Source organism: Jaculus jaculus, chromosome 1, assembly GCF_020740685.1.
Source record: "Jaculus jaculus isolate mJacJac1 chromosome 1, mJacJac1.mat.Y.cur, whole genome shotgun sequence".
In the NCBI taxonomy this organism is placed as follows: domain Eukaryota; kingdom Metazoa; phylum Chordata; class Mammalia; order Rodentia; family Dipodidae; genus Jaculus; species Jaculus jaculus.
The window spans coordinates 242,748,418-242,775,700 of record NC_059102.1 but is presented as its reverse complement, the minus strand read 5'-3'; the positions used below and the strand labels follow the sequence as shown (position 1 = coordinate 242,775,700).

At 43.7% G+C, this 27,283-nt stretch overlaps 1 protein-coding gene across 4 annotated transcripts in view; it reads right to left on the bottom strand.

The window, feature by feature from the left end:
* Window positions 1–2,639: 2,639 nt before the first annotated feature.
* Window positions 2,640–27,283, bottom strand: part of Klhl12 (kelch like family member 12) — a 39,197-nt gene continuing 14,553 nt past the window's right edge. For 3 of the 4 annotated variants that reach the window (XM_045139717.1, XM_045139721.1, XM_045139710.1), the window contains exons 5-12: window positions 22,727–22,876; window positions 20,091–20,205; window positions 16,028–16,134; window positions 11,473–11,668; window positions 7,762–7,920; window positions 6,937–7,035; window positions 5,164–5,350; window positions 2,640–4,558 (exon numbers count right to left, since the gene is read on the bottom strand). In XM_045139717.1, the coding sequence (XP_044995652.1) occupies window positions 4,432–4,558; window positions 5,164–5,350; window positions 6,937–7,035; window positions 7,762–7,920; window positions 11,473–11,668; window positions 16,028–16,134; window positions 20,091–20,205; window positions 22,727–22,876 (1,140 nt within the window). In that variant the 3' untranslated portion in view covers window positions 2,640–4,431. The remainder of the gene's footprint in view (window positions 4,559–5,163; window positions 5,351–6,936; window positions 7,036–7,761; window positions 7,921–11,472; window positions 11,669–16,027; window positions 16,135–20,090; window positions 20,206–22,726; window positions 22,877–27,283) is intronic. The other variant, XM_045139726.1, reaches the window with a different exon arrangement.

Below are 27,283 nucleotides of genomic sequence, written 5' to 3'. Positions count from 1 at the left end.
CAGGCAAATGCCTTAACTGCTAAGCCATCTTTCCAGCCCACTCTTTTTTCTGATTATTTGCCTGCCAGGGCCTCGAGCAACTGCAAACGAACTCCAGATGTATGCACCACCATGTGCATCTAGCTTACATGGGCCCTGGAAAATAAACCTGGGTCCTAGGCTTCGCAGGCAAGTGCCTTAATCGCTAAGCCATCTCTTCCGGCCCCACTCTTGAATACACACACACACAGGTTTTTCAAGGTAGGGTCTTGCTGTAGCTCAGGCTGACCTGGAATTCACAATGTAATCTCAGAATGGCTTCGAACTCAAGGCGATCCTCCTACCTCTGCCTCCCGAGTGCTGAGATTAAAGGTGAGCACCACCACGCCCAGCTAGAACACTCCTGACATTTTCACTGCATGAGGAATGTAAAGATTGGAGGTTGCTTTCCTAGTCTACAGGTCCCTCATTTTATTCTTTCTTTTTCTAATTAGCTTTATCGCTAATATTAAGTGCAACAGACCATGGACTTCCTAAAATGGAAAGGGCAGAATGAAGGCACATGATTAATGACTTATTTTCCAACATCCTCTCCACAACTTTTTTGTTTTTTCCCCAAGTATCACAACGTTTATTGATATAAACAAGTATGTAAAGTCAGGGCATAAACATGACTTGAAAAATTTAAGTGGACTTAATTTCAATACTATAAGAGGGACCAATTTTTAAATATTTTTGAGAGAGAAATAAGCAGAGAGAGCAAATGGGCATGCCAGGGTCTCTAGCCACTGAGAACTAACTCGAGACACATGCACCACCTTGTGCATTTGGCTAAGCCATCTCTTTATCTGGGTGTGTGTGGGGGGGGGGAGGAGGACATGTAAAATTTTTAAAGGTAGGGTCTCTCTTTAGACCAGACTGACCTGGAATTCACTATGTCATCTTAGGGTGGCCTTGAACTCAGGGGATCCTCCTACCTTTACCCTCCACCCCCATGCTGGAATTCAAGGTGTGCACCACCAAACCGTATTTTTTTTTTAATGGGGGGGGGGTTTTATCAAGGTAGGGTCTCACTCTAGGCAAGCTGACTTAGAAATTACTATGTAGTCTCAGGGTGGCCTTTTGGTGATCCTACCTCTAACTCCCAAGTGCTGGGATTAAAGGTATGAGCCACCATGCCTGGTTCTTGTTTTAAATTTTTATCGGAGAGGACAGCAAGAGAATGAGAATTGGCCCACCAGAGCCTCAGCCCCTGCAATCCAACTCCAGATGCATGTGCGACCTTGTGTGCTTCACCACCTTGTGGGTCTGGCTTAAGTGGGACATGGAGAGTGCAACACGAGCCTCTAGGTTTCACAGGCAAGTGCCTTAACCACTCATCCATCTCTCCACCCCACCTTTTTTCCTTTTGGATTTTCAAGGTTGGGTCTTGCTTCAGCACCGACTGACCTGGAATTCACTATGCAGTCTTAGGGTGGCCTTGAGCTCATAGTGATCCTCTTACCTCAGCCTCTCAAGTGCTGGGATTAAAAGCATGTGTCACATCTATCTCTGGCTGAATTTTTAATTTTTTTTAAAAGCGACCAGGGTGCAGGGCATGGTGACCCATGTCTTTAATCCCAACTCTTGGGAGGCAGAGGTAGGAGGATCACCGTGAGTTCGAGGCCACCCTGAGACTACACAGTGAATTCCAGGTCAGCTTGGGCCAGAGTGAGACACTACCTCAAAAAACCAAACCAAAACAAAAACAAACAAACAAACAAAAGTACCAGGGGTTGGAGGGAGATGGTTTAGCAGTTAAGGTATTTGCCTGTGAAGCCAAAGTACCCAGGTTTGTTTCCTCAGGACCAACATAAGCCAGATACAAAAAGTGGTGCATGCGTCTGGAGTTTGTTTACAGAGGCTGAAGGCATTGGCATGTCCTTTCTATTGATCCATCTATCTACCTACATCTTTCTCTCAAATAAAAATTTTAGGCCGGGCGTGGTGGCGCATGCCTTTAATCCCAGCACTCGGGAGGCAGAGGTAGGAGGATTGCCATGAGTTCAAGGCCACCCTGAGATGACAGAGTTAATTCCAGGCCAGCCTGGACCAGAGTGAGACCCTACCTCGAAAAACCAAAAAAAATAAAAATAAAAAAATAAAAAGGCCACCAGGCTCAGTGGTTAAAGGCACTTGGTTATAAAGCCTGCCAGACCACGTTTGATTCTATAGTACCCATGTAAAGCCAGATGCACAAAGTAGTGCGTGCTCTGGAGTTCATTTGCAGCAGCTCGAGGCTCTGGTATACCCATTCTCTCTCAAATAAATTCAAGTAAAAAGGCTGGGGAGTTCCTTCATCCTCTTACAGCTCCTTTCTTTGGCTCCTGGAGCATCAGGAATCTTGTAGTTCACGGTTTTTCTGCATTGATCCCCCGCCGCCCCCCCCCCCCAGGTAGGGTCTCACTCTAGGCCAGGCTGATCTGGCTGTGATGAAACGTGTGTGCCACCACGCCCTGGCTCACTCCCCGCTTTGATTTGATGTCTGCATAGATATTTTTGTCATCATATATCATAATATGAAGAAGGACTAGAGAGACGAAACCCTGAAGTCCAAGTGGGTACTCAAGGAACTCAAGATTGCCTAGTTACTCCTCTTGTTTTCATGTAAATTCCAAGCGTGAAGGGAACAAGTACATTTATTTCAGCAAATTCAGATGGACAGTTTACTGACGAGTCTCTGCATGGCACGGTGCTAGCTCTTACCTGTGTATGACAGAGAAACAAGAGCGAAGGGCTTGGAGAGATGAGGCCTATAAGCTGTTCCATGCCTGTCTTCTAAACTGTTTGCAAAGGCAGAACTAGCTGGCCACGAATTCTCTTAAAGACATTTGGGACATTGATTTTTAATATTTTTTTAAAAAAATACAAAAGAAATGAACTCTGTGGGTCAATACAACTCAGGGAAAGGGGAAAAAAATGAAATTCCAGAGCAAAGGGAAAGCACACCATAGATTAGGCTATCACATTCCCCCACACCCAACACCAATAATACAAGAACTTCACTCCATGACACAGAGGAGCCTTGAACAATAGATCAGAAATAGTGATAACAGAGATACTGCAAGTAACAAAATAATTTTGGTTGTCCTTGATTATTCTATCCTGGGATGAGTAAAATTCATTCTAAAGACAGGTAAGGAAAACACAGCAGGAAGAAGTCTAAGTGTATCAGACACAGCAGTATAAAATAAACACTCCTTAGCAGAAGTGTACCCTCAAGAGAATGGGACAGTAATCAGGTGTCTCCACTCCTAGGCTGCTGCCTCCCCACCCTAACCCTAACCCTAACCCTAACCCCAAACATGTAGTGTGGAAGTGCGGTAATGTTAAGATAGTCTTTCACCTGTGCAAGACAAAGATTGTCCAGGCTACACGAGCCCTGACAGGAACTATGACGATAAGACGATCATCGTAAAATCACAGGTATTTCTACCTTACCCCCAGGCATGCTGAACTCCCACATTTATGTTATCTCTTATTCCAATATTTGCGCAGTTATTCTCTCGGTCTCCAGTAACAAGATGTACTTTAGAAGGACGCTGAGATCAAATAGTGTGTCCTTGCCAGTCTTCCAGGTTATACCTCAGTGGTCTTGTAGGTTCACTCACATTCCATTGAATTCAATTATTCACATTAACTTTGTTTTTGAGGTAGGGTCTCATTGCAGCTCAGGGTGACATGGATTTCATTATGTAGTCTCAGGCTAGCCTTGAACTCATGGTGGTTCTCCTACCTCTGCCTCCAGAGTGCTAGGAGCAAAGGCATATACCACCACACCAGGGTCATATTACTTATTCTAACCTCTTCTATACCAACCCTGTTCCCCTAAGCAAGCATCACATAAACCTCTCTCCTTAGCCCCTAAGGTCTTATGGGCTCTCTTTTGGTTTTATCCAGAATGGAACTGTGTACCCCTAGCTACCTGTATAATTACAAAATATACTTTTGTTCCTGGGGAAAAAATGATTTTTATGAAGCTTATGCAAACTGGCATCCTTCCAATCATCTAAGCTGGAACATGCTTCTATCAGGCCATACTCACCTCAGCTCTCTCCAATATATGAGGCACAACATACACACTCAACAGACATATACATATATATTCTCCCAAGCACATGGTAAGTTATAAACTATAAGAAAGTGCTCCCCAGACCAGAGAGAGAGGTGATCTGGTCTCTCACAATGAAATGTGCATTCTCTTCCCTTGAGTACCTGTTACCCACCCTTCTGAGTAACATTACCAGTGCGAGGGAGTGTGTGTATCAAATAAGTACAATTACCACTGCACTGGGGCCTGTCATAGCCCACCCTGTGCACAGTGAGAAACAAACATTCTGGAAAGGATCCTTGATTCTCCCACAAAGTGTTCCTTGGACCGGTCACTAGCTCCAGATGATGCTCTAACAATGGTCACTTTTCTCGGAGAACACACACACCAGCATCACAGCGCTGGGTCCCCATGGATGTCACCACTTCCCAGCTGTCAATGATAGGGTCATAGCACTCGATGCTACTCAGCAGGGAGTTCCCATCATATCTGAGTGGGAAAAACAAAAGAAAAAAATGTTGTTTTTTTTTTTGTTTTTTTTGGAGGTAGGGTCTTACTCTAGCTCAGGCTGACCTGGAATTCACTCTGTAGTCTCAGGGTGGACTTGAACTCATGGTGATCCTCCTACCTCTGCCTCCCGAGTGCTGGGATTAAAGGCATGCGCCATCATGCCCAGCTAGAAATGAGGTTTTTATTTCCTTACATACAAGTCCTTCATGAAATTAGCCTCTGGAGCTGGCAATATGGCTTAGAGACAGAGCACTTGCCTAGCATGTACTATGGTAGGCCCTAGGTTCAATTCCCAGTACTGGATTTAAAATTAAAAAAAAAAAAAAATCTGGACATGGTAGTGCACAACATTAACCCTAGCACTGGGGAGGCAGATGTGGGAGGATCACCATGAGTTTGAGGCCAGCCTAGGCTAGAGTGAGTTCTAGGTCAGCCTGGGCAGAGTGAGACCCTACCTCAAAAACAAAAGATGACACTAGTCCCTATAGTTCTCTCCCCCAACCCAAATTATGTCTCCATTCAAAATGGGGATGGATTCTTGTCCTGGGTGTACAATGATTTGAACCTGGTTTCCAAATTCTCACCCTGCAATTGCGTAGAGCCTCCCCCGAAGCACTGTGGCCCCTACATAGCAGCGTGGAGTGGTCATACTAGTGACAGTTGTCCAAGAATCAGTACGGATATTGTATGCTTCGACAGAGGACAGGTGAGCGGTCCCATCAAACCCTCCTACCACATAAATATGGTCGTTCAGTAGGGCTACTCCAGCACCTAGGGAAAGAAAGACCACCAGCCAGTGAATGGTACACTAAGCCTAGTTGTCTGAATCCTAGGAACAAAATCGTGGTCAGTGATGGCTAGCTGATTTCTGGAGTTAGATGAGAGAGATGATGTGACCTAGACAGGCCCAGAATAATCCAATTCAAGAACAAGTTATTCCATTTGTAAACCCACTGTCAATACTCTAGGACATAAAACTTACAAAATAAAAATTGAAATGGCATTTAGCTTCACATTTTTTAACTCAGAGTCCACCCTGTCTTCAGTTGGACAAAACCAGGAAGTGAAAACAAGGCGTCAGTAAGGATTACAGGAAGCAAAGGAGCTTGGTATGGTTCTAGTGTCACTTGTTCCCAGAGGTGGTATTCTGCGATGGTGCAGTGACAGTGTTTTCTCTGTTACATCCCAGCCTACCACATACCAAGAAGCTCTAATGTGCACACAAATGCACCCTCACCATATGTATATACAACAAGAAAAAACAAAAAAAAAAAGCTTTTAGGGCCAGAGAGATGGCTTAATGGTTAAAGTGCTTGCCTGTGAAGCCTAAGGTCTCGGGTTGGAGACTCAATTCCTCAGGACCCATGTTAGCCAGATACACAAAGGGGCGCACGCGTCTGGAGTTTGTTTGCAGTGGCTGGAAGCCCTGGCACACCCATTCACTCTCTCTCTGCCTTTCTCTCTGTCACGCTCAAATAAATTTAAAAAAAAAAAGAATAAGAAAAAAAATTTGTTTTAAAAAGCTTTTAGTTGGGGCTGGAGAGATGTCTTAGTGGTTAAGCGCTTGCCTGTGAAGCCTAAGGACCCTGGTTCAAAGCTCGATTCCCCAGGACCCACATTAGCCAGATGCACAAGGGGGCGCACACGTCTGGAGTTTGTTTGCAGTGGCTAGAGGCCCTGGCACGCCCATTCTCTCTCCCTCTTTCTCTCTGTCTGTTGCTCTCAAATAAATAAATAAAAAGCTTTTAGTTAAGCCTGAGGATGTAGCACCGTGATGCAGCATTTGCCAGTATGTACAAGGCTCTGGGTACAGTCACCAGCACCAAAAAAAAAAAAGCCAGACGTGGTGGTGCACACCTTTAATCCCAGCATTTGAGAGGCAGAGGTAGGAGGATCACTGAGTTTGAGGTCACCCTGAGACTACAGAGTTAATTGCAGGTCAGCCTGGGCTAGAGTGAGACCCTACCTCAAAAAAACAAAATAAATCAATAAATAAAATAGTTTCCAACTCTTTTTGTTGTTTTCTGAGGCAGGGTCTTGCTCTTTAGCCCAGGCTGACCTGGAATTAACTCTGTAGTCTCAGAGTAACCTGGAATTCTTGATGATACTCCTACCTCTGCCTCCCAAGTGCTGGGATTAAAGATGAGCACCACTATACCCAGCAGTTTATGCTCCTTCATCCTCACTAACAGAGAAAACAGACAAAGAGGAGGCTGGAATCTGACTTACATTTAGAGTAAATATACAGTGAAGCAGGAACCACAACTCTGATTTATTGATAACATGTTCTGCAACTATACAATCATTGTACATGTGGAGATTTGACAGCACTCTCCCCTTCCTCAAAATTTTCTTACCAGAACGCTTGGTGGCCATAGGTGTAACATTAGTCCAGTGTCCTGTATGGGGATCATATTTCTCAACTGAATTTAAGATATTCAACCCATCATATCCTCCTAAAAGAAAGAGGAGAAATCATTCCAGAAAGAAAAGAAAGGCAAATTATTGGGCCCATTTCTGGGTGGCTTCTCTCAGTACTTCAACTTAAATTTAAGTCTTTTAGTTTGTTTTCCCAGAGTTCTGTCATACCACCAAACTTTTTTTTCCCCCTTCAGTTTTTCAAGGTAGAGTCTTGCTGTAGCCTAGGCTGACCTGGAATTCACTATGTAGATTCAGGGTGGTCTTGAACTTGTGGTGATCCTCCTATCTCTCTGCCTCCGGAAAGCTGGGATTAAAGGCATGTACACCACACCCAGCTCCATACATTTTGCTTACAAGAAAAATATCCTGGGCTGTAGAGATGGCTTAGTAGTTAAGACACTTGACTGTGAAGCCTAAGGACCCACCTCTACACCCCAGAAATCACATAAACCAGATGCACATGGTGGTGCATACATCTGGTATTTGCAGTAGCTAGAGGCCCAGGCACACCTATTCTCTCTCTTTCTCTTTTTCTCCTCACCTCTTATACACACACACACACACACACACACACACACACACACAAAAAAAAAATAAATTAAAAATTAAATATAAAAAATCATATTAGTGGACAACATACTGAAATAGGTAGGGCATGGATTTTGTAGAGGCAAGTATATGAAAGAATTTTGTTAAGAAGGGACCCCAGCAGGATCTGCTATGCTTGAGCCCTCTGCATCCCTCCATCCCAGAATGGATACCTAGACAGTAGATCACTCCACTGGCCACTACTAGTCCTGCACCCTCACGAGCTGTCTGCATGTCTCCAAGCATGCTCCACTGGTCAATGTTTGGGTCGTATCGCTCCATACTGGTGTGTCGCCTGCTTCCATCAAAGCCTCCAGAGACATAGATCATATCTGCTCATAATGAACACATGATAGACTAGTAAAAATGAGGAATTTCTAAGAGTCTTTTCCCTATAAATTATCCATTTTTTGTTTGCTTGTTTGTTTTCTTGAGGTAGGGTCTCAGTTGAGCCCAGGCTGACCTGGCACACAATCTGTGGATCTAGGCTGGCCTCGAATTCACAGCGATCCTCCTATCTCTGCCTCCCAAGTGATAGGGTTAAAAGGCATTTGCCATGATGCCCAACAATTACCCATTTTCTAATAAATTTATTATTATTATATTTTTAAGCATTTATTTATTTGAGAGAGACAGATAGAAACACAGAGAATGGGCATACCAGGGCCTCCAGCTACTGCAAATGAATTCCATATGCATGTACCACCTTGTGCATCTGATTTATGTGGGTACTGAGGAATCAAACCTGGGTCCTTAGACTTCACAGGCAAATGCCTTAACTGCTAAGCTATCTCTCCAGCCCAGATTTTATTTATTTATTTATTATTATTATTTTTTTTTTGTATTTTGAGGTAGGGTTTCACTGTAGCCCAGGCTGATCTGGAATTCACTATGTAGTCTCAGGGTGGCCTTGAACTCACAGCGATCCTCCTACCTTTGTCTCCAAGTGCTGGCCACCATCATACCTGGTTATTTTTGTATTTTTTGAGGTAGGGTTTCACTCTAGCCCAGGTTGACCTGGAATTCATTATGTAGTCTCAGGGTGGCCTCAAACTCAGTAATTCTCCTACCTCTGCTTCCTGAGAGCCGGGATTAAAGGTATGCATTACTAAGCCTGGCCAGATTTATTATTCAAAAAAAAAATTGAGGGCTGGATAGCTTAATGGTTAAGGTGCTTGCCTGTGAAGCATAAGAGCCTAGGTTTGATTCCCCTGTACCCACATAACATGTCTGGAGTTCGTTTGCAGAGGCTGAAGGCCCTGGCATGCCCATTTTCTCTCTCTCCTTGCCTCTCTCTCTCAAATAAATAAATAAAATAAATAGAAAATTATGATTAAAATACATTATGATATGTAGGAAAATTATCTTAAAAAGTTAAAATTAAGCCAGGCATGGTGGCGCATGCCTTTAATCCCAACATTTGGGAGGCAGAGGTAGGAGGATCACTGTGAATTCAAGGCCATTCTGAGACTACATAGTGAATTCCAGGTCAGCATGGGCTAGAGTGAAACCCTATCTCAAACAAAACAAAACTTCCAAAAAAAGGTGTGTGGGAGTGGGGTGGGGAGGGGGAAGGGAGTTCGCTGGAGAGATGGCCCACAGGTTACAAGTGGTTGCTTGCAAAGCTTATAGATTCTGGGTTAATTTCCCCAGTACCCATATAAAGGCAGATGCCCAAAGTGGTCCATGCACCTGGAGTTTGTTTACTTTGGCAGGAGGCTCTGGCACACCCAGTCATTCTCTCTTTCTCAAATAAATTATTAATTTTTTTTTTTTCCCAGATTGGAGAAATGGCTTAGTGGTTAAGCACTTGCCTATGAAGCCTAAGGATCCTGGTTCAAGGCTCAGTTCCCCAGTACCCATGTAGGCCAGATGCACAAGGCAGCGCATGTATCTGGAGTTCATTTGCAGTAGCTGGAACCCCCGGTGTGCCCATTCTCTCTCTCTCTCTCTCTCTCTCTCTCTCTCTCTCTCTCTCTCTCTCTCTCTCCCCATCACTCTCAAATAAGTAAATAAAATAATTATATATTTTTTTTCCAAGGTAGGGTTTCATTCTAGCCCAGACTGACCTGGAATTCACTATGTAGCCTCAGGGTGGCCTTGAACTTACAGTGATCCGAGTACCTCTGCTTCCCAATTGCTGGGATTAAATGTGTGTGCCACCATGCTCAGTTTCTTTCCTTCCCTTTAGCTTTAAAATGTTTGCAACTGCATCACTTTCAAAAAACAAAAAAGAAAGACATCTAAACAGAACACTGTAATTCCAGCATTAAAGCAGAGACAGGAGGATTACAAGTATGAAGGCAGCCTGGGCTACACAGTGAGACTCTCACAAAAACAAAATAAAACAGAAAAGAATGTTGTGAGATGAACTACTTAAAGCTGGGTATGGTGGTGCATGCCTTCCATCCCATCCATCATCCTAGCACTTGGAATGCTAAGGTAGCATGATCACTCTGAGTTTGAGGTTAGCCTGGGCTACAGAGTAAGTTTCAGTTCAGTGAGACCCTGCCTCAAGAGAGAGAGAGAGAGGAAATATTAAAAAAGCACTGAAAACTACCATGGGAATTTATAAAATACAATCAGGGCCTGTACCCACCAGCTGGCACTTCAGTTGCTTTTTATTGTTTTTTTTTCTTTAAAAAATATTTTATTTTGTTTATTTATTTTAGAGAGACAAAGAAGGGAAGAGAGAGAGAATGGGCAAGCCATGGCCTTCAGCCACTGCAAACTAACTCCAGATGCTTGCATCCCCTTGTGCATCTGGCTTACATGGTCCTGGATCCTTTGGCTTTGCAGGCAAATGCCTTAACCATTAAGTCATTTCTCCAGCCTTGTTTTTTTCTTTTTAAAGATTTTATTTATTTGTTTATGAGAGAGACAGAGAGAGAATGGCCACACCAGGGCCTCCTTGTTTGTTTTTTGAGGTAGGTCTCACTTTAGCCCAGGCTGACTGGGAAGTCACTCTGCAGTCCCAACTGGACTTGAACTCACAGTGACTCTCATACCTCTGCCTCCCAAGTGTTGGGACTAAAGGCATAAGCTACCATGGCTGGCCTTGAGTTGCCATATAATTTTTTTAATTAAAAAAAAGTATTTTTAAGGCTGGGCATGGTGGAGCACGTCTTTAATCACAGCACCTGGGAGGCAGAGGCAGAAGAATTGTTGGTTTTTTGAGATAGGGTCCTGCTCTAGCCCAGGCTGGAATTTACTATGTAGACCCAAACTGGCCTCAAACTCCCATAGCAATCCTCCAACCTCTGCCTCCTGAGTGCTGGGATTAAAGACATGTGCCACCACGCCCAGCTTGATTTGTAGTTTTGGTAGATAGTGATGAAAAGTCCAAAATACTGAAAAGTGTCTGTTAACATTGGTATTTCCAAAAGCGAAAGCAAATGTCTTAGTTGGGTGTGGAGGTGCACCCCTTTATTCCCAGTACTCAGGAGGTGATTTCCAGGGCAGTCTGGGGTTTCAGAGTGAATTCCTATTCAACCTGGCCTAGAGTGAGATCTTGCCTCAGAAAAAAACTGGGCTGGAGAGATGGCTTAGTGGTTAAGCACTTGCCTGTGAAGCCTAAGAACCCCGGTTCGAGGCCCAATTCCCCAGGACCCACATTAGCCAGATGCACAAGGGGCGCACGCATCTGGAGTTCATTTGCAGTGGCTGGAAGAACTGGTGCGCCCATTCTCTCTGTCTTTCTCTGTCGCTCTCAAATTACACACACAAAAAAAAAAAAATTTAAAAAAAACCTAAAAGCAAAACACATCTCCAAGTGTGTGACTTTACCAAGCTATCTTCCATATTTCATGCTTTTGCCAGACAAACAAGTGGGAACATTGATCCACTCACAGTAAGATGGAAACATCAACTGTCACCAAGCTTACCTCCCAGTGTGGTAGCTCCAGCAAGGCCTCGTCGGACATTCATAGGGGCCACAGAATACCACACCCCATCCTCATCCGCAGTGTAGTCTAGACATTCCACTGAACTGAGGCGGGAACGGCCATCATAACCACCAATCACGTAGATCCGGTCGTGTAGTGACACTGAGGCCACATAGCGTCTCTTGCGAGTGATGCTCTATGGATATGTGAAGGAAGAGAGACAGAGCACTTCAGTCAGGCAAGTTTTAGCCTTACTTTTTCTTTTGCTATCATGCCTTTTTTTTTTTTTTTTTAATTTTTTCGAGGTAGGGTTTCACTATAGCCCAGGCTGACCTGGAATTCATTATGTATTCTCAGGGTGTCCTCAAACCCACAGTGGTCCTCCTGCCTCTGCCTCCCAAGTACTGGGATTAAAAGTGTACACCACCATGCCTAACTGGTGTGTGTGTGTGTGTGTGTGTATGTGTATAAATTTAGTTTTTCAAGCTAGGGTCTCACTCTAACCCAGGCTGATCAGGAATTCACTTGGTAATCTCAGGGTGGCCTTGAACTCATGGCTATCCTCCTACCTCTGCTTTCCAAGTGTGGGGATTAAAGGCGTGTACCACTAACAGCTGACTGGCTGTATTTTTAAACTTAAAAAATAAAAAAATCTTGAGCCATGATGATGGCGGGAGGCTGAGGTAAGAGAATGGAAATGAGTCTGAGGCCATCCAGGAGCTATATCCTCAGCCTGGACTACAGTGAAACTCACAAAGACCAAAAACAACAACAACAAAAGTTGTGTTTTCTTTTTTTTTTATGTACGTGTACCTGCTTGCATGTTTGTTGAGCACAGGTGCACACTAGCCATGGCATGCATGTGGAGGACAACTTTCAGAGGTGGTCCTCGCCTGATACCTTGTTTGAGGCATTATCTCCCTGCTCTCTAACTACTACTTTTGCCAGGCTAGCTGGCCCACAAACTCCTTTCTCGACTTCCCATCTTGCATAAGAATGTTGGGATTACAGACACAGGCTTTTTACATGGGTTCTGAACTCAGGTTCTCACTGAGCCATCTTCCCAGACCTTCTATCTGCCCAACCTGAGGCAGGGTCTCACTCAAGCTCAGGCTGACCTCATACTCACTCTATAGTCCCAGGCTAGCCTTAAACTCAGCCATCCTTCTACCTGTGGTGTGTGTCACCACACCCAGCTTTGTTTTTTTTTTTTGGTTTTCCAAGGTAGGGTCTCACTCTGGTCCAGGCTGACCTGGAATTAACTCTGTCATCTCAGGGTGGCCTTGAACTCATGGCAATCTTCCTACCTCTGCCTCCCGAGTGCTGGGATTAAAGGCGTGCACCACCACGCCCAGCTGTTTTGTTTTTTGAGGTAGGGTCTCAGTTTATCCCAGGCTGACCTGGAATTCACTATGTAGTCTCAGGGTAGCCTCAAATTTACAGCGATCCTCCTACCTCTCCCTCCCGGGTGCTGGGATTAAAAGCATATACATCATCACGCCCCGCTTTGTTTTATTTTTTGAGGTAGAGTCTCACTCTAGCCCAGGCTGACCTGAACTTCACTATGTAGTGTCAGGGTGGCTTTGAATTCACAGCACTCCTACCTCTGTCTCCTGAGCACTGGGGTTACAAACTCAGCGTTGTCTGTTTTTAATTTACAAACTTCTTTGCTTCTTTCCCCTTGCTTGAACCCTCCTTAGAGCAACACGTCATCCTCAAGCGGCTCCAGCTGCTTGCCACCTGAATAAAATGCTGGTTGTAGTGCTCTAAAAGATGTAAGCCTTCTATATTCTTGCTTCATTCCAAAGTTTACAAAAGGCTTGATGGCTAGTCAGGCATGGTGGCTCACACCTATAATCCCAGCACTCAGGGGAAGGAGGATCACTGTGACTTTGAGGGCAAGCTGAGGCTACTCAGCGAATTCAAGGTCATTTAGGCTATAGTGAGACCCTGCCTCAAAAAGAAAAACAGGGCTAGAGAGATGGCTTAGCAGTTAAGGCGCTTGCCTGCCAGGCCTAAGGAACTAGGTTCAATTCCCCAGTACCCACGTAAGCCATCTCAAGTTCACTTGCAGTGGCTAGAGGCCCTGTCATGCCCATTCTCTCTAAGTGCCTCTTTCTCTCCCAAATAAATAAAAATAAAAAACTGAAATAACAAGGAAACAAAAAAGACTGCATTTCCACTAGGCACTGGGCTAAGAGACTGAATATCCTGCCACAAAGTAGAAAAGTACTGGTATACTGCTAATCAAGGGTCATGAGTGAGAGATCCTAAAGGGTAAGCAGATTGAACAAAAGAGCTCACAAATTAGCTGGGCGTGGTTGCCCATGCCTTTAATCCCAGCACTCTGGGAGGCAGAGGTAGGAAGATCACCATGTGTTCGAGGCCAGCCTGAGAATAGAATTCCAGGTCAGTCTGAGCTAGAGTGAGATCCTAACCCCCAAAAGACAAACAAACAACAACAAAATCTCAAAAATTGCTGGCGTGGTAGCACATACCTTTAATCCCAGCATTCGGGAGGCAGAGGTAGGAGGATTACCATGAATTCAAGGTCACTCTGAGACTACATAGTGAATTGCAGGTCAGCCTGGGCTAGTGAGACCCTACCTCGGGAAAAAAAAAAAAAAATCACTCAGTATTGAAATAGGGACATAATGAGGGAGAACAATACAAGCTAAGATATCACCTGAACACTTGTTTGGTGTAATACAATTCTCGATTGAGTTTAATACAGTATGATCAATGGCATATGTTGAGTAGCTAAATAGTGGTGGGAAAGTAAATTCAATTTAACACAAGGAAGAAGCATGGGCTAGAGCAAGACCCTTCCTCAAAAAAAAAAAAAAAAAATTAATCTACTACAAGACCACTGACCTTCTATTGTCAACCTTAATCTGAATAGTCAAATACTGGAGAGCTGGCTCAATGGTAAAGTACCCTTTGTTGAGGACCTGAAGAGGTTCTTAGAATGCCCAAGTTTGAATGTGCAGAATCCATGTAAATAGCTGGATATAGCTGTGTAACTACAACCCACGTCCTCTAGGGGAACAAAGACCTGGGAATCTCTGGAGCTCCTAGAACCCAGCAAACTCTGGGGTAAGAGGCCCCAATTCAAACAACAGGTGGTAGAGTGAGGGAGTGGGCATCTGGCTTTCAGCTCAGGGCACTGCAGGTAAGCACACTGCAAGGGCACATACACATGCATAAATCACATCACAATCACACACATACACGCACCCACCCAAAACAAACAAACAAGTTAAGCCAGGAATGGTGGTGCAGGGTTGTAATCCCAGCACTCATGAGACAGATGCAAGGGGACTGCCAGAAGTTCAAGACCAACCTGGGCTACATAGTGAGTTTCTCAGGCCAGCAGAGGTGTAGAGTAAGACTGTTTCAAAATACAAGGGCTGCCGGGCATGTGGTCTCATGCCTTTAATCCCAGCACTTGGAAGGCAGAGGCAGGAGGATTGCTGGGAGTTCGAGGCCAGCCTGAGAACACATAGTGATTTCCAGGTCAGTCTGGGCTAGAGTGAGACCTTAACTCGAAAAGCCAAAAAACACCAGGGCTGGAGAGATGGCTTAGTGGTTAAGCGCTTGCCTGTGAAGCCTAAGGAACTTGGTTCGAAGCTTGATTCCCCAGGACCCACATAAGCCAGATACACAAGGGGGCGTACGCGTCTGGAGCTTGTTTGCAGTGGCTGGAGGCCCTGGCGCACCCATTCTCTATCTGTCTGCCTCGTTCTCTCTCTTTGTCTGTCGATCTCAAATAAATAAATAAAAATAAAAATAAATTAAAAAAAAACCAGAAACAGAAAAAGGAAAAATCTAAGCACAAGGGCTGGGAAGATGGCTCTGTGGTTAATGATGTTTGACTGCAAAGCGTGCAGGCCTGGGTTCAATTCCCAAACCACTTATGTAAGCCAAATACATACAGTGGTGCAAGGGTGCACATGCACACGCAAATAAATAAATAAAATTTAAAAAATTAAAAAGCCAACAAGCCAGGTGTAGTGGCTCACACCTGTAATCCCAGCACTCAGGAGACCAAGGTAGAACTGCCTTGAGTTTAAGGCCAGCCTGCACTACAGTAAGTTTTAGGTCAGCCTGAGCTAATAAGACTCCACCTACAAAAACCAAAACAAGGGCTGGAGAGATAGCTTAGTGGTTAAGGTGCTTGTTTGTGAAGACTAAGGACCCATCTTCGACTCTCCAGATCCCATGTAAGCCAGTGCACAATGGTGAGGCAAGTGCAAGGTCACACATGCCCACCAGGTGGTGCAAGCATCTAGAGTTCGAATGCAGTGGCTGAGGCCCTGGCACACCAATTCCCACCCTTTCTCTAAAATATTAAAACAAAATCACCAACCCCCCCCCAACAAAATATACTGAACAAGAAAAACCCCAATTAGAGTACATACTATGTGCCCAATGTGTTTGTAAGGAACATTATGCTGTTCTTAAGCTTTTCTACTCTTATGGTTTCGTCAGTTGGGATCTAGAGTCAGGGACTGAGGACATTTAAACTGCCATAAATGATTCCATCAAGACTTACTGGCAAAAAGCTCCACTCCTGAGTCTTGGGATCATATTTCTCTACTACATCAATAGGAGATTGCTGACTTCCGAAGCCCCCAACCACCAGAAGCACTTCATTGGCTCCTAAGGACAAAGGCAGGAAAAGACAGGTTACTTCCTCCCTGGCTGGGTAACTACTCACCAGGAAGTAGACATAGTTTAAGGACAACTATTTTTGGTAGCACTGAGGATGGAATTGAACCTACGACCTTATATACATATGTTAGGCAAGCCACATTTTCTTTCTTTTTCTTTTGAGGCAGGGTCTTACTAAGCTGCTCAGGCTGACCTTTAAATTCATTCTGTTTTGTGGCCCTGGCAGACCTTGACTTTGTGATCTTCTTGCTTTAGCCTCCTAAGTATCTGGACTAACAGGCCTGTGCCACTAGGTACAAACAGAATGCCTTTTTTGTTGTTTTGCTTTTTAAAAATTTATTTGTTTACTTAAGAGCGACAGACAGAGAGAGAAAGAGGCAGAGGGGGGGGGGGAGTGAGGATGGGTGTGCCAGAGCCTCCAGCCACTGCAAAAGAATTCCAGAGGCGTACGCCCCCTTGTGCATCTAGCTAACGTAGGTCCTGGGGAATTGAGGCTTGCCTGGGGTCCTTAGGCTTCACAGGCAAGTGCTTAACCACTAAAACATCTCTCCAGCCCTTGTTTTGCTTTTTTGTTTTGGCCTCCTAAGTGCTTCTTACCATGTAGTTCAGACTCACCTTAAGCTTATGCATGCAGATTTGGCCTTGAACTCAAAAATCATCTTTGCCACTACCTCCAGATGGCTGGGATTACAGATGTGTGCCATTATGCCCAGTTTTAACTATATTTTGAAGTTCAAATGGAATTTTTTTGGACTTTTTTTATTTTTCTCAATTTTTATTAACATTTTCTATGATTATAAAAAATATCCCCCCGATGGTAATACCCCCCCCCCGAAATTCCAAATGGAATTTTTTATATGCTAAAAAGGGGCTGGGCATGGTGGTGCACACCTTTAATCCAAGCATATGGGAGGCAGAGGTAGCAGGACTGCTGTGAGTTCGAGACCAGCCTAAGACTCCATAGTGAATTCCAGGTCAGCCTGAGCTAGAGTGAGATCCTACCTTGAAAAACTAAACAAAAAAGGATTCCTGGGCTGGAGAAATGGCTTGGCAGTTAAGGTGCTTGCCTACAAAGCTAAAGGACCTTAGTTCAATGCCCCAGGACCCAAGTAGCCAGATGCACAAGGGGGCGCATGCATCTGGAATTCGTTTGCAGTGGCTAGAAGCCATGGTGCACCCATTCTCTCTCTCTCTTTCACCCTGCCTCTTCCCCTCTCTCAAATAAATAAAGACAAAATATTTTTAAAGAAAAGGGTTCCTAGAAAATTTTCAGTGCCAGGGATGGGATACCTCCAGTGAGTTGTTGGCCAGGGAGGTCCCTGATGCTCCCAAAACATTATATAGGCCATTGCCGAGGCCCTTGGTTTCCCACCAGGAATAGATGGTATGACCCTACTGCTGAAGGCTCCACATACTTGGGATGCAAGGCCACTGAGAAATTCTGCTGGAGCTGAGCTGAAAACCTCCTCCATGTAGACCAGCTGACAGAAAGCTGGAAGAAGCCATTCTGCATGCAGTTCAATGGGAGAAAGAGATACCACCAGTGAAGATACTCAACAGTGGACACTACAAGCCTTATAATTGGCCAGCCAGGCCAAATGAGCCAACGGGTGCAATAGTGGCACGTCTGTCATGGTGGAAACCAACTGCCCTCCAATTGGACTGGGAAGAAATACATCCCTGATACTGAAAACTTAAAAAAAGGCATAGTCATGAACCCTAGGGGGTGTAACATCTGCTGATGTCTGGAAAAATGTATATACTGTGCTTATCAAACTGCTCAGTAAGCACTTCTCTTAATATTTATACCCTTATATTAATGCTACTCTCACTTTTGGTTGAGAATCTTCTCTTTTCAGATGGCAGTGACCTTGGGACGACTCAGAAGGTATCATAGAGCTAGAAAGAAGTGACTGGAGTATTCAGAAACATCTTGATCACACCTTCCAAGGCTGAGGGTTTAATGCAGAAGAGGTGGCGGAAAGAATGTAAGAGCCAAAGGGAGGGTAGCACTCCTTACAACGTGCTCCCTCCAGACACAAAATGGCCTGGATATCCATGACCTCATAGTGCCTGACACTACCTACACAAGACCATCATAAGAGGAGGAAAAGATCATGACATCAAAATAAAAGAGAGACTGATTGAGATGGGGAGGGGATATGATGAATAATGGAATTTCAAAGGGGAAAGTGGGACGGTGAGGAAGGAGTGTATTACCATGGGATATTTTTTTATAATCATGGAAAATGTTAATAAAAATTGAGGAAAAAAAAAGAAAAGGGTTCCTTATGTTTTAGTGCTACAGCTTTAAGCTTAAATATAATATATTAGAACAGAATTATAATTATCTGGAATTTGCTTCAAGATAGATTACCATGAGATAATGAGTGTTGGATATGGTACATCATATTATTCTGTTTTTAAATGTTTGACATTTAGCCTCTCCCATTGCAAACAAACTCCAGACATATGTGCCACCTTGTGCAGCTTGGCTTATGTGAGTCCTGGGGAATCGAACCTGGGTCCTTTGGCTTTGTAGGCAAGTACCTTAAAGTCATTTCTCTAACCCCCCACCTTTTTTTTTTAACCTAACCTAGTATTGGTCTTTTTTTCCTTGTTTCTTTTCACTCTAGAATGGAAAAAAAAACAAACAAAAACAAAAACATAAGGGTAGGGGAGAGGCAGGTGGAAGCAAACCATTTATTCATGGTATTCACAATAATCTCTTGTTTACAGAACCTAAAAATACTGGTATTAATTTTTTAAAAATATTTTATTTTAATTTGAGAAAGAGGTAGGTAGGGAGCGAAGCAGGGAGGGAGGGAGAGAGAGAGAGAGAGAGAGAGAGAGAGAAAGAGAGCGAGTGAGCACGCGCCAGGGTCTCTTGCCATTGTAAACGAACTCCACAGCATGTACTATTCTGTACATCTGGCTTATGTGGGTCCTGGGAAATTGAGTCTAGATCCTTTGGTTTTATAGGCAAGTGCCTTATCTGCTAAGTCATCTCTCTAGCCGTTATTTTTGTTTTTTGAGGTAAGGTTTTACTCTAGCCCAGGCTTACTTGCAACTCACTCTGTAGTCCCAGGTTGACTTTGAACTCACAGCACTCCTTTTACTTCTGCCTCCTGAGTACTGGCATTTAAGGTATGTGCCACCATACCAGGCTTGAAATTAAGTTTTCACTTTCCATTGTCTTTTTTTTTTGTCTGTTTTTGAGGTTTGTTTTTTTTTTTTTCTGGTTTTTTTCGAGGTAGGGTCTCACTGTAGCCCAGGCTGACCTGGAATTCACTATATAGTCTCCTCAGAGCAATCCTCCTACCTCTGCCTCCCAAGTGCAGGGATTAAAGGCATGCAGCACCACGCCCAGCTTTCTTTTTTTTTTGAGGTAGGGCCTCACTCTGGTCCAGGCTGACCTGGAATTAAGTGTGTAGTCTCAGGGTGGCCTTGAACTCCCAGTGATCCTCCTACCTCTGCTTCCCGAATGCTGGGATTAAAGGCATGTGCCATCACACCTGGCACATTTTTAGCTTTTTCTGAGGCAGGGTCTCACTCCAGCCCAGGCTGACCTGAAACTCACTCAGTAGCACCAGTCTGGCCTCAAACTTAGGGTGATCCTCCTACCTCAGCCTCCCAAGTGATTAAAGGCATGCGCCACAAAATTAAGTTTTAACATGACACATAAAACCTAGTAACTTATGAAGTGTTTTTATACTTTACCTCAATCTCCTAATAGTTTTGTGATATGAGAAAGACATTCTTTTTTTTTTTCATAGGAAATACAAATGAGTAATAGTGACTTATCTAAGATGACACATTAAGATTAAAGTAGGTCTAAAAAGAGGCCTTGGTATTTTTCATTGAATGTTCTTTTCAATTATATCATACTACCTGCCAGAAATAGTTGAAAAATACCCCTTCATTCTGCCAGAATGCAAGCTTACCTAGACGAGCCCTTGTCCTTGGTCCCTGCATCTGACTTCGAAGCTCAGGCCTCAGATGAAACTTCTTTGCTTCATCCACTAGGTCCCTGCACTGTAAACTGCAGCGGACGAAAGGCTGAAACACAGTAGACAGTCAGGTGAGCTGCACAGGCTCTCTCTAACACCGCAAGCACCCAGTGACACGCACGAGGAAGCTGGCGATTACAGCACTGCTGGAAGAGCTACGCTGGGGGTTTGCAGAAATAGTTCTCATGGGTTTGTTCGAGGTAGGGTCTCTCTGTAGCCCAGGCTGACCTGGAATTCACTATGTAGTCTCAGGGTGACCTCGAACTCACAGGGATCCCCCTACCTCTGTCTCCCCAGTGCTGGGATTAAAGGTGTGTGCCACCACACCTAGCCAGAAATAGTTGTTTTTTTCCTTTTCAATTTTTTTTATTAATAACTTCCATGATTGTAAACAATATCCCATGGTAATGCTCTCCCTCCCCCTAACTTCCCCTTTGAAACTCCATTCTCCATCATATTCCCTCCCCCTCTCAATCAGTCTCTCATTTATTTTGATCATTTTTTCCTCCTATTATGATGGTCTTATGTAGGTAGTGTCAGGCACGGTGAGGTCATGGATATCTAGGCCATTCTGTGTCTGGAGGAGCACAATGTAAGGAGTCCTACCCTTCCTTTGGCTCTTACATTCTTTCCACCACCTCTTCTGCAATAGACCCAGAGCCTTGGAAGGTGTGATAGAAATATTGCAGTGCTGAGCACTCCTGTCACTTCTTTTCAGCACCAGAAATAGTTTTTAACATGTATTTTTATTTTTCACATACATGGTATTCATGAATCAAAAAATTTTAAGACTTATTTTTATTTATTAGAGACAGAGAGAGGGACAGAAAGAGAGAGAATGGGCATGTCAGGGCCTCTGTCCACTGCAAATAAACTCCACATGCATGTGCCACCATGTACATCTGGCTTATGAGGGACCTGGGGAATTGAACCTGGGTCCTTAGGCTTCGCAGGCAAGTGCCTTAACTGCTAAATCATCTTTCCAGTCCATGAATCAAAGGGAACATACACAAGGCTTTAGCATTCAAATCCCACAGGGGGAAAAAAAAGATAGAAAAAATAATTATTTCCCATCTATCTCGTTGGCATAACTACTTTTAATAGATTTTTACTTCCCAGAAATTATACAGATACAAAATGATATTAAGAGGTTTTTTTTTTTTTCCCTTGTTTTTTTTTTTTGTTTGTTTGCTTTTCTTCAAGTTAGTCTCACAGCAATCCTCCTACCTCTGCCTCCTAAGTGCAGGGATTAAAGCCGTGCATCACCTCTAACTCTTGATCTTCCTGCCTCTCTTTCTTGAGTGCTGGGATCAGAGGTCTGTGTTACCAGCCTAGCTTTCAGATCTCTTTCCAATGTACTGGCATTTGCCTCCCCAGACTCTAAGTACTTCTCTACTCTGTTCTCTTGCTGAGAAGACTGGCCCATATGAATCATGTAGGTAAGGCCCCTATTCCCTCTGGCTTCTGGTCAGTATGGCTCCCAACAAAGGTTAGGGCTCTTCTCAAGGTAGTGACTCTAGTTGAGTTTTCTTCCTTTCAGGTTTTGATGACTTCTCAACTCTGGCCATTCGGACTTAAGGGCTGTTAACTTCTTGGCTGTTGTACATCCATGCTATTACAGTGCCTGTTACAGTTTCTCCTATTTACAAACAGCTCCTTTATATAAATAAATCTTCTTTAAAGTTACACCATTTTTTTTTTTTGATATGGGGTCTCGCTACCTCAAAACAAACAACCTTTTAAAAAAAATTGTTTGGTGCCCACCCCCCCAGGAAGGGTTTCACTTTAGCCCAGGATGATCTGGAATTCACTATGTATTCTCAGGTTGGCCTTGAACTTACAGTGATTCTCCCACCTCTGCCTCCAGAGTGCTGGGATCAAAGGTGTGTGCTACCATGCCTGGCTTGTTGTTTGCGACAAGCTGGCTTTGAACTTTCTATGTGGCCAAGAATGACCTTGACCTTTTGATGGTCTTGCTTCCACCCTGACAAAAACTGACATTACAGGTATGTGCCACACCAGGCCAAGCCTGAATTTTTCTAAAGTGAATAATTAGGAAACTATTTTTATGATTAACTTCCAAAAGACCCAGGACTTAACAAGCAGAAGGAACTCATTCACTGACCTAGGCCTCAAGTATGTATGGTAAAAATTATGAAAACTTAAGTTGCTGATAAAAAAAAAGGACATCAAACAAAGTAGGCAGGATTCAGAGGTTAAAAAAAAGAAAGATTTGCTAGGCACATCATCTTTGATCTTTTAAGGGTAAACTAATAATATATGTTTAACAGAGAAGATGAATAGAGTTCATCATGATGCTGCTGCTCAAAGTCCTCAGAAGCATGTAAAACCAAAGGACAATAAAACACAAAACTAAATTCAATCACAGATTTTCAGTTGTACCAAAAGCCTGGTTAACTTGCCAAGCAATTGAAGTTTTCTTAGAAATAGGCCTAAGAACTATCCAGCCTTGTCTTTCCTCTAGTATGCCTAGAGAGGCAAACCAGGAGGTGCTTTAATCTGAGCAAGAGCTGGTGGGATCTGGAACCCTGAGTGCCTATGTGACTTACCTCAGCATCTATTACGTCTGTAATGTACCTGGGGGTCAGCAGGGGCATGCGCACATACTGCAGGAGGTCAGGCAAGGACTCCTCTCGCTCCTTCTTCGCATGTTTCACCCAGTTGATGACAGCCTCAAAGACAGGCTCTTCAGAATCCACCTGTAAGTATGTAATCACGAACTAGATTCTTCCCAATTTAACTCATAAATATGTTTGCTTTCTTGTTTCTGCTCCCCGTTGTCCACTATCATTATTTCCCACCTTCCAGAAATACCGAGGCCCTTGGGCAAACAATATTTTTGGAGATAGGAAAACTTAACCAAATCACTAAGATAGTGGCATAACTTAAGCCATTCTCCCAGCCCCCAGCTTTATTTATTTTTAATTTTATTTTTATTTGAGAGAGAGAGAGAATGGGTGCACCAGGGTATCCAGCCACTGCAAAAGAACTCCAGATACATGTGCCACCTTGTGTATCTGGCTTACATGGGTCCTGGGGAATCGAACATGGGTTTTTTGGCTTTGCAGGCAAGTGCCTTAGCCACTAAGCCATCTCTCCCCCACCCCAGTTTTATTTTTATTTCTTAAAATATATTTTATTTATTTATGAAAGAGAATGGGCATGCCAGGGTCTCTAGGCACTATATACGAAGTCCAGCATATGTGCCCCCTTGTGCACTTGGCTTATGTGGGTTCTGGGGAATTGAACCCAGGTCCTTAGGCTTCACAGGCCAATGCCATAACCATTAAGCCATTTCCTCAGTCCTGTTTTTTTTTTTTTTTTTTTTTTTTGGCTTTTTGAGATAGGGTCCCACTCTAGCCCAGGCTGACCTGGAATTCACAATGGAGTCTCAGGGTAGCCTTGAACTCACGGCAATCCTCCTACCTCTGTCTCCCAAGTGCTGGGATTAAAGGTGTGCGCCACCACACCCGGCCTCCCAGTTTTATTATTTAATGTGGCTATTGAGAATTCATACTTGAGTTCTCATGCACTCATAGCAAACACTTTGCTAACTAAGCTATCTCCCATGTCTCTTAAATAATTTTTATTCTAAGTTGTCTAATGACCTCCAGGCTCACCATCTAAGCAGTCTAAGCCTTTAAAGCAGAAGCTTATCCTCTCTCACCATTTTTGCTGCATCTTTCAAAGCATGGCCACTTAGTAGTGAAGTTACTACTAACTTCTATGCATTCAGTTCTGTTACTTGTGAGGTATATATGTTTGAGGAATTTAGATCTAGGCCTACATATGACAAACTAGATAAATTTAAGACACACCTAGGGCTTCTCCCTACTGCAAATGCATGTGCTACTTTGTATACCTGGTACATCTGGCTTTTACATAGGTACTGGGGAATTGAACCTGGACCATCAAGCTTTACAAATAAGTGCCTTTAACTGCTGAGCTAATCTCTCCAGCCTGGGAATTTTTTTTTATTTGATGGAATGACTGAACTTCCATTAAATGCCAGGTGCTGAAGCTGATTATACAGTACTGAACACATTGATGAACTTCTTGCTCTTAAATGGAGACACAACTGTTAATTGGAGAAATGGCCCTGCTGTGCCTAGTCACGTGGAAGTGGAAGCCTGAGAACTTTCAAGGTTGGGCCTCACCTGTAACTAAGTCACCACTATGGCACAGGAAGATACTGATGCTGGAGATGCTGAAGACCACTCTTATCCACAAAAGCCTGGCAAATGAAATCTGTGATGTGGCCAATGCCTTACACAAGTGACAAGCCTATCTCTAAGCGCTTGCATCCAATGGTGATGAGCCAATGTCTGTCAACCAGGTGAAGGTCCTTTGTGCTGAGCACCAAGTCGACCTCATTAAGGTTGATGACAATAAGAGTGGGTAGGCGTCTGCAAAACTTTTCAGGAGGGGGAACCATGCTGTGTGGTTGTTAAGGGCTACAACAGAGAATCTCAGGCCAAGGATACCATCAGAGTACTTCATTGTTTTTAAAAAAAATTTTTTTTATTTCATTTTATTTTTTTGGTTTTTCAAGGTAGGGTCTCACTCTAGCCCAGGCCGACCTGAAATTCACTATGTAGTCTCAGGGTGGCCTCGAACTCAGTGATCCTCCTACCTCTGCTTCCCCAGAGTGCTGGGATTAAAGGCGTGTGCCACCATGCCCAGCTGCCAGAGTACTTCAAATGCAAGAAATGAACAAATAAAATAGGTGGCTATTTAAAAAATAATAATAAAAAACCCTGAAGTTTCTCTGTGATTAATGCCATAAGAAAGGCACCAGAGACATAAGAAACAATCATGCTATTTTCTAACTTAGATCAATGAGCCAGGGACCACCACCTTGAAGTAGTAAGTTGAAATCTGACTGTGAGTAGCAAATTGCCAGGGAGAATAAGAGTACTAAAGGAGAGGAGTGGGTGGCACATGCCTATGGTTCTAGCATTCAGGAGACTAAGGCAGGAGTATTGGGAGTTTGAGGCTGGAGCTGAGCTGAAAATCTTCTCCATGTAGACCAGCTGACAGAAAGTTGGAAAAAAGCTACGCTGCATGCAGTTCAATGGGAGAGAGAGAGAGAGAGAGAAATTACCAGTGGAGATACTCAGCAGTGGACACTGCAAGCTTTATATTTGGCCAGCCAAGCCAAATGAGCCAATGGGTGCAATAGTGGCACGTCTGTTATGGGGAAAACCAATTGCACTCTAATTGGACTGGAGTCCTACTCCACGAGAGGGAATGCATGCCTGATACTGAAAACCTATGACAGGGGTAGTCATAGAGCCCTAGGCATATGTCTGCTGGTGTCTGGCTAAATGTATATACTATACTCACCAAACTTCCCAATAAGCACTTCTCTTAATGTTCATACCAACATGTTAATGTTACTCTCATTTCTGGTTAGAGGAGCTTCTCTTTTTAGATGGCAGTGACTTTGGGATGCCTCAGAAGGTACCACAGTGCTAAGAAGAAGTGACAGAGGAGTGTTCAGCACTGAAATATCTCTATCATACCTTCCAAGGCTCAGAGCCCATTGCAGAAGAGGTGGCGGAAAGAATGTGAAACCCAAAGGAAGGATAGAACTCCTTACAATGCACTCTTCCAGATGCAAAACGGCCTGGATATCCATGACCTCCTAGTGCCTGGCACTACCTATACAAGACCAGCATAATAGGAGGAAAAGATGATGAGAACTAAATAAAAGGCAAACTGATTAAGAGGGGGAAGGAGTAAGATGGACAGTGAAGTTATAAAGGGGAAAGTAAGGGGAAGGAGGGAATTACCATGGGTTATTGTCCATAATCATGAAAGCTGTCAATAAAAAATTAAAAAAAAATTCCAACAGCAACATTTGGCTATCAAAGTGGACAATAAAGCCAGGCATGGTGGCACACACCTGCCTTTAGGATTTCCATGAGTTCAAGGCCAGCCTGGAGCTACAGAATAAGTTCTGTATCAGCCTAGGCTGGAAGTGAGACCCTGCCTGGAAAAAACAAACAAAACAACGACAACAACAAAAAAAACCCACAAACCTGGACAACAGAGGTTGTTTCCATCGTCACAGGACAGCAATAGAGCAAAAGGAGCTGGCAGCTTGAGAAAATGATAGGTGGATGGTGAGGAATGGAGGAGGCATGGAAGAGGGGTGGCAGGTGAAGCTGGTGACAAGCAAGGGCCAGATCACAGAGGGCATTAGTAAAAGCAAGCGACAATCATTGAAAGGTTTTAAGCAGGCTAGTAACATATTGTTGGGCAGCCTAGGATTTGAATCCTGGCTATCACTTACTAGTTATGTTATGATGGTAAATCTTTAAGCATTAGTTTCTTCCTCTGAGAAGTGGAGATGAAAGAATTACATAATATGGGTTGAGAAGATTGCTCAGCAGTTAAAGGCACTTGTTTGCAAAGCCTCATGGCTCAGATTTGATTCTCTAGTATCCATATAAAACCAGATGCACAAAGTGGTGCATGCATGTGGAGTCCATTTGCAATGACAGGAGATCCTGGTGTGTCCATATTCTCTCTCTCTTTCTTGGTTGACGTAGGGTCTGACTGGAATTCACTATGTAGTCTCAGGGTGGCCTCAAACTGACTGAGATCTTCCTACCTCTGCTTTTAGAGTGCTGGGATTAAAGGCATGCACTGCCATGCCTAACTTCTTTTTCTTTTTTTTTTCTGTTTTCTTTTTTGGTTTTTGGAGGCAGGGTTTTGCTCTAGCCCATGCTGACCTGGAATTCACTCTGTAGTTCCAGACTGGACTCAAACTTAGGGTGATTCTCATACCTCTGACTCCCATTAAAGGTGTGTGCCACCATTCCCAGCTAAATAAAATATATTAATAAGAATTAAATAGGGCTAGAGAGATGGCTTGGTGGTTAAGGCATTTGCGTGCAAAGCCAAAGAACACACATAAAGCCAGGTGCACAAGGTGTCACATGCATCTGGAGTTTGTAGTGGCTGGAGGCCCTGGCATGCCCATTCTCTCTCTATATGCCTTTCTCTCTCTCTCTCAAATAATAATATATGTTATATTATATAGTATATATATATATTTTTTAATAATTGGGTGCACCAGGGATTCCAGCCACAGCAAA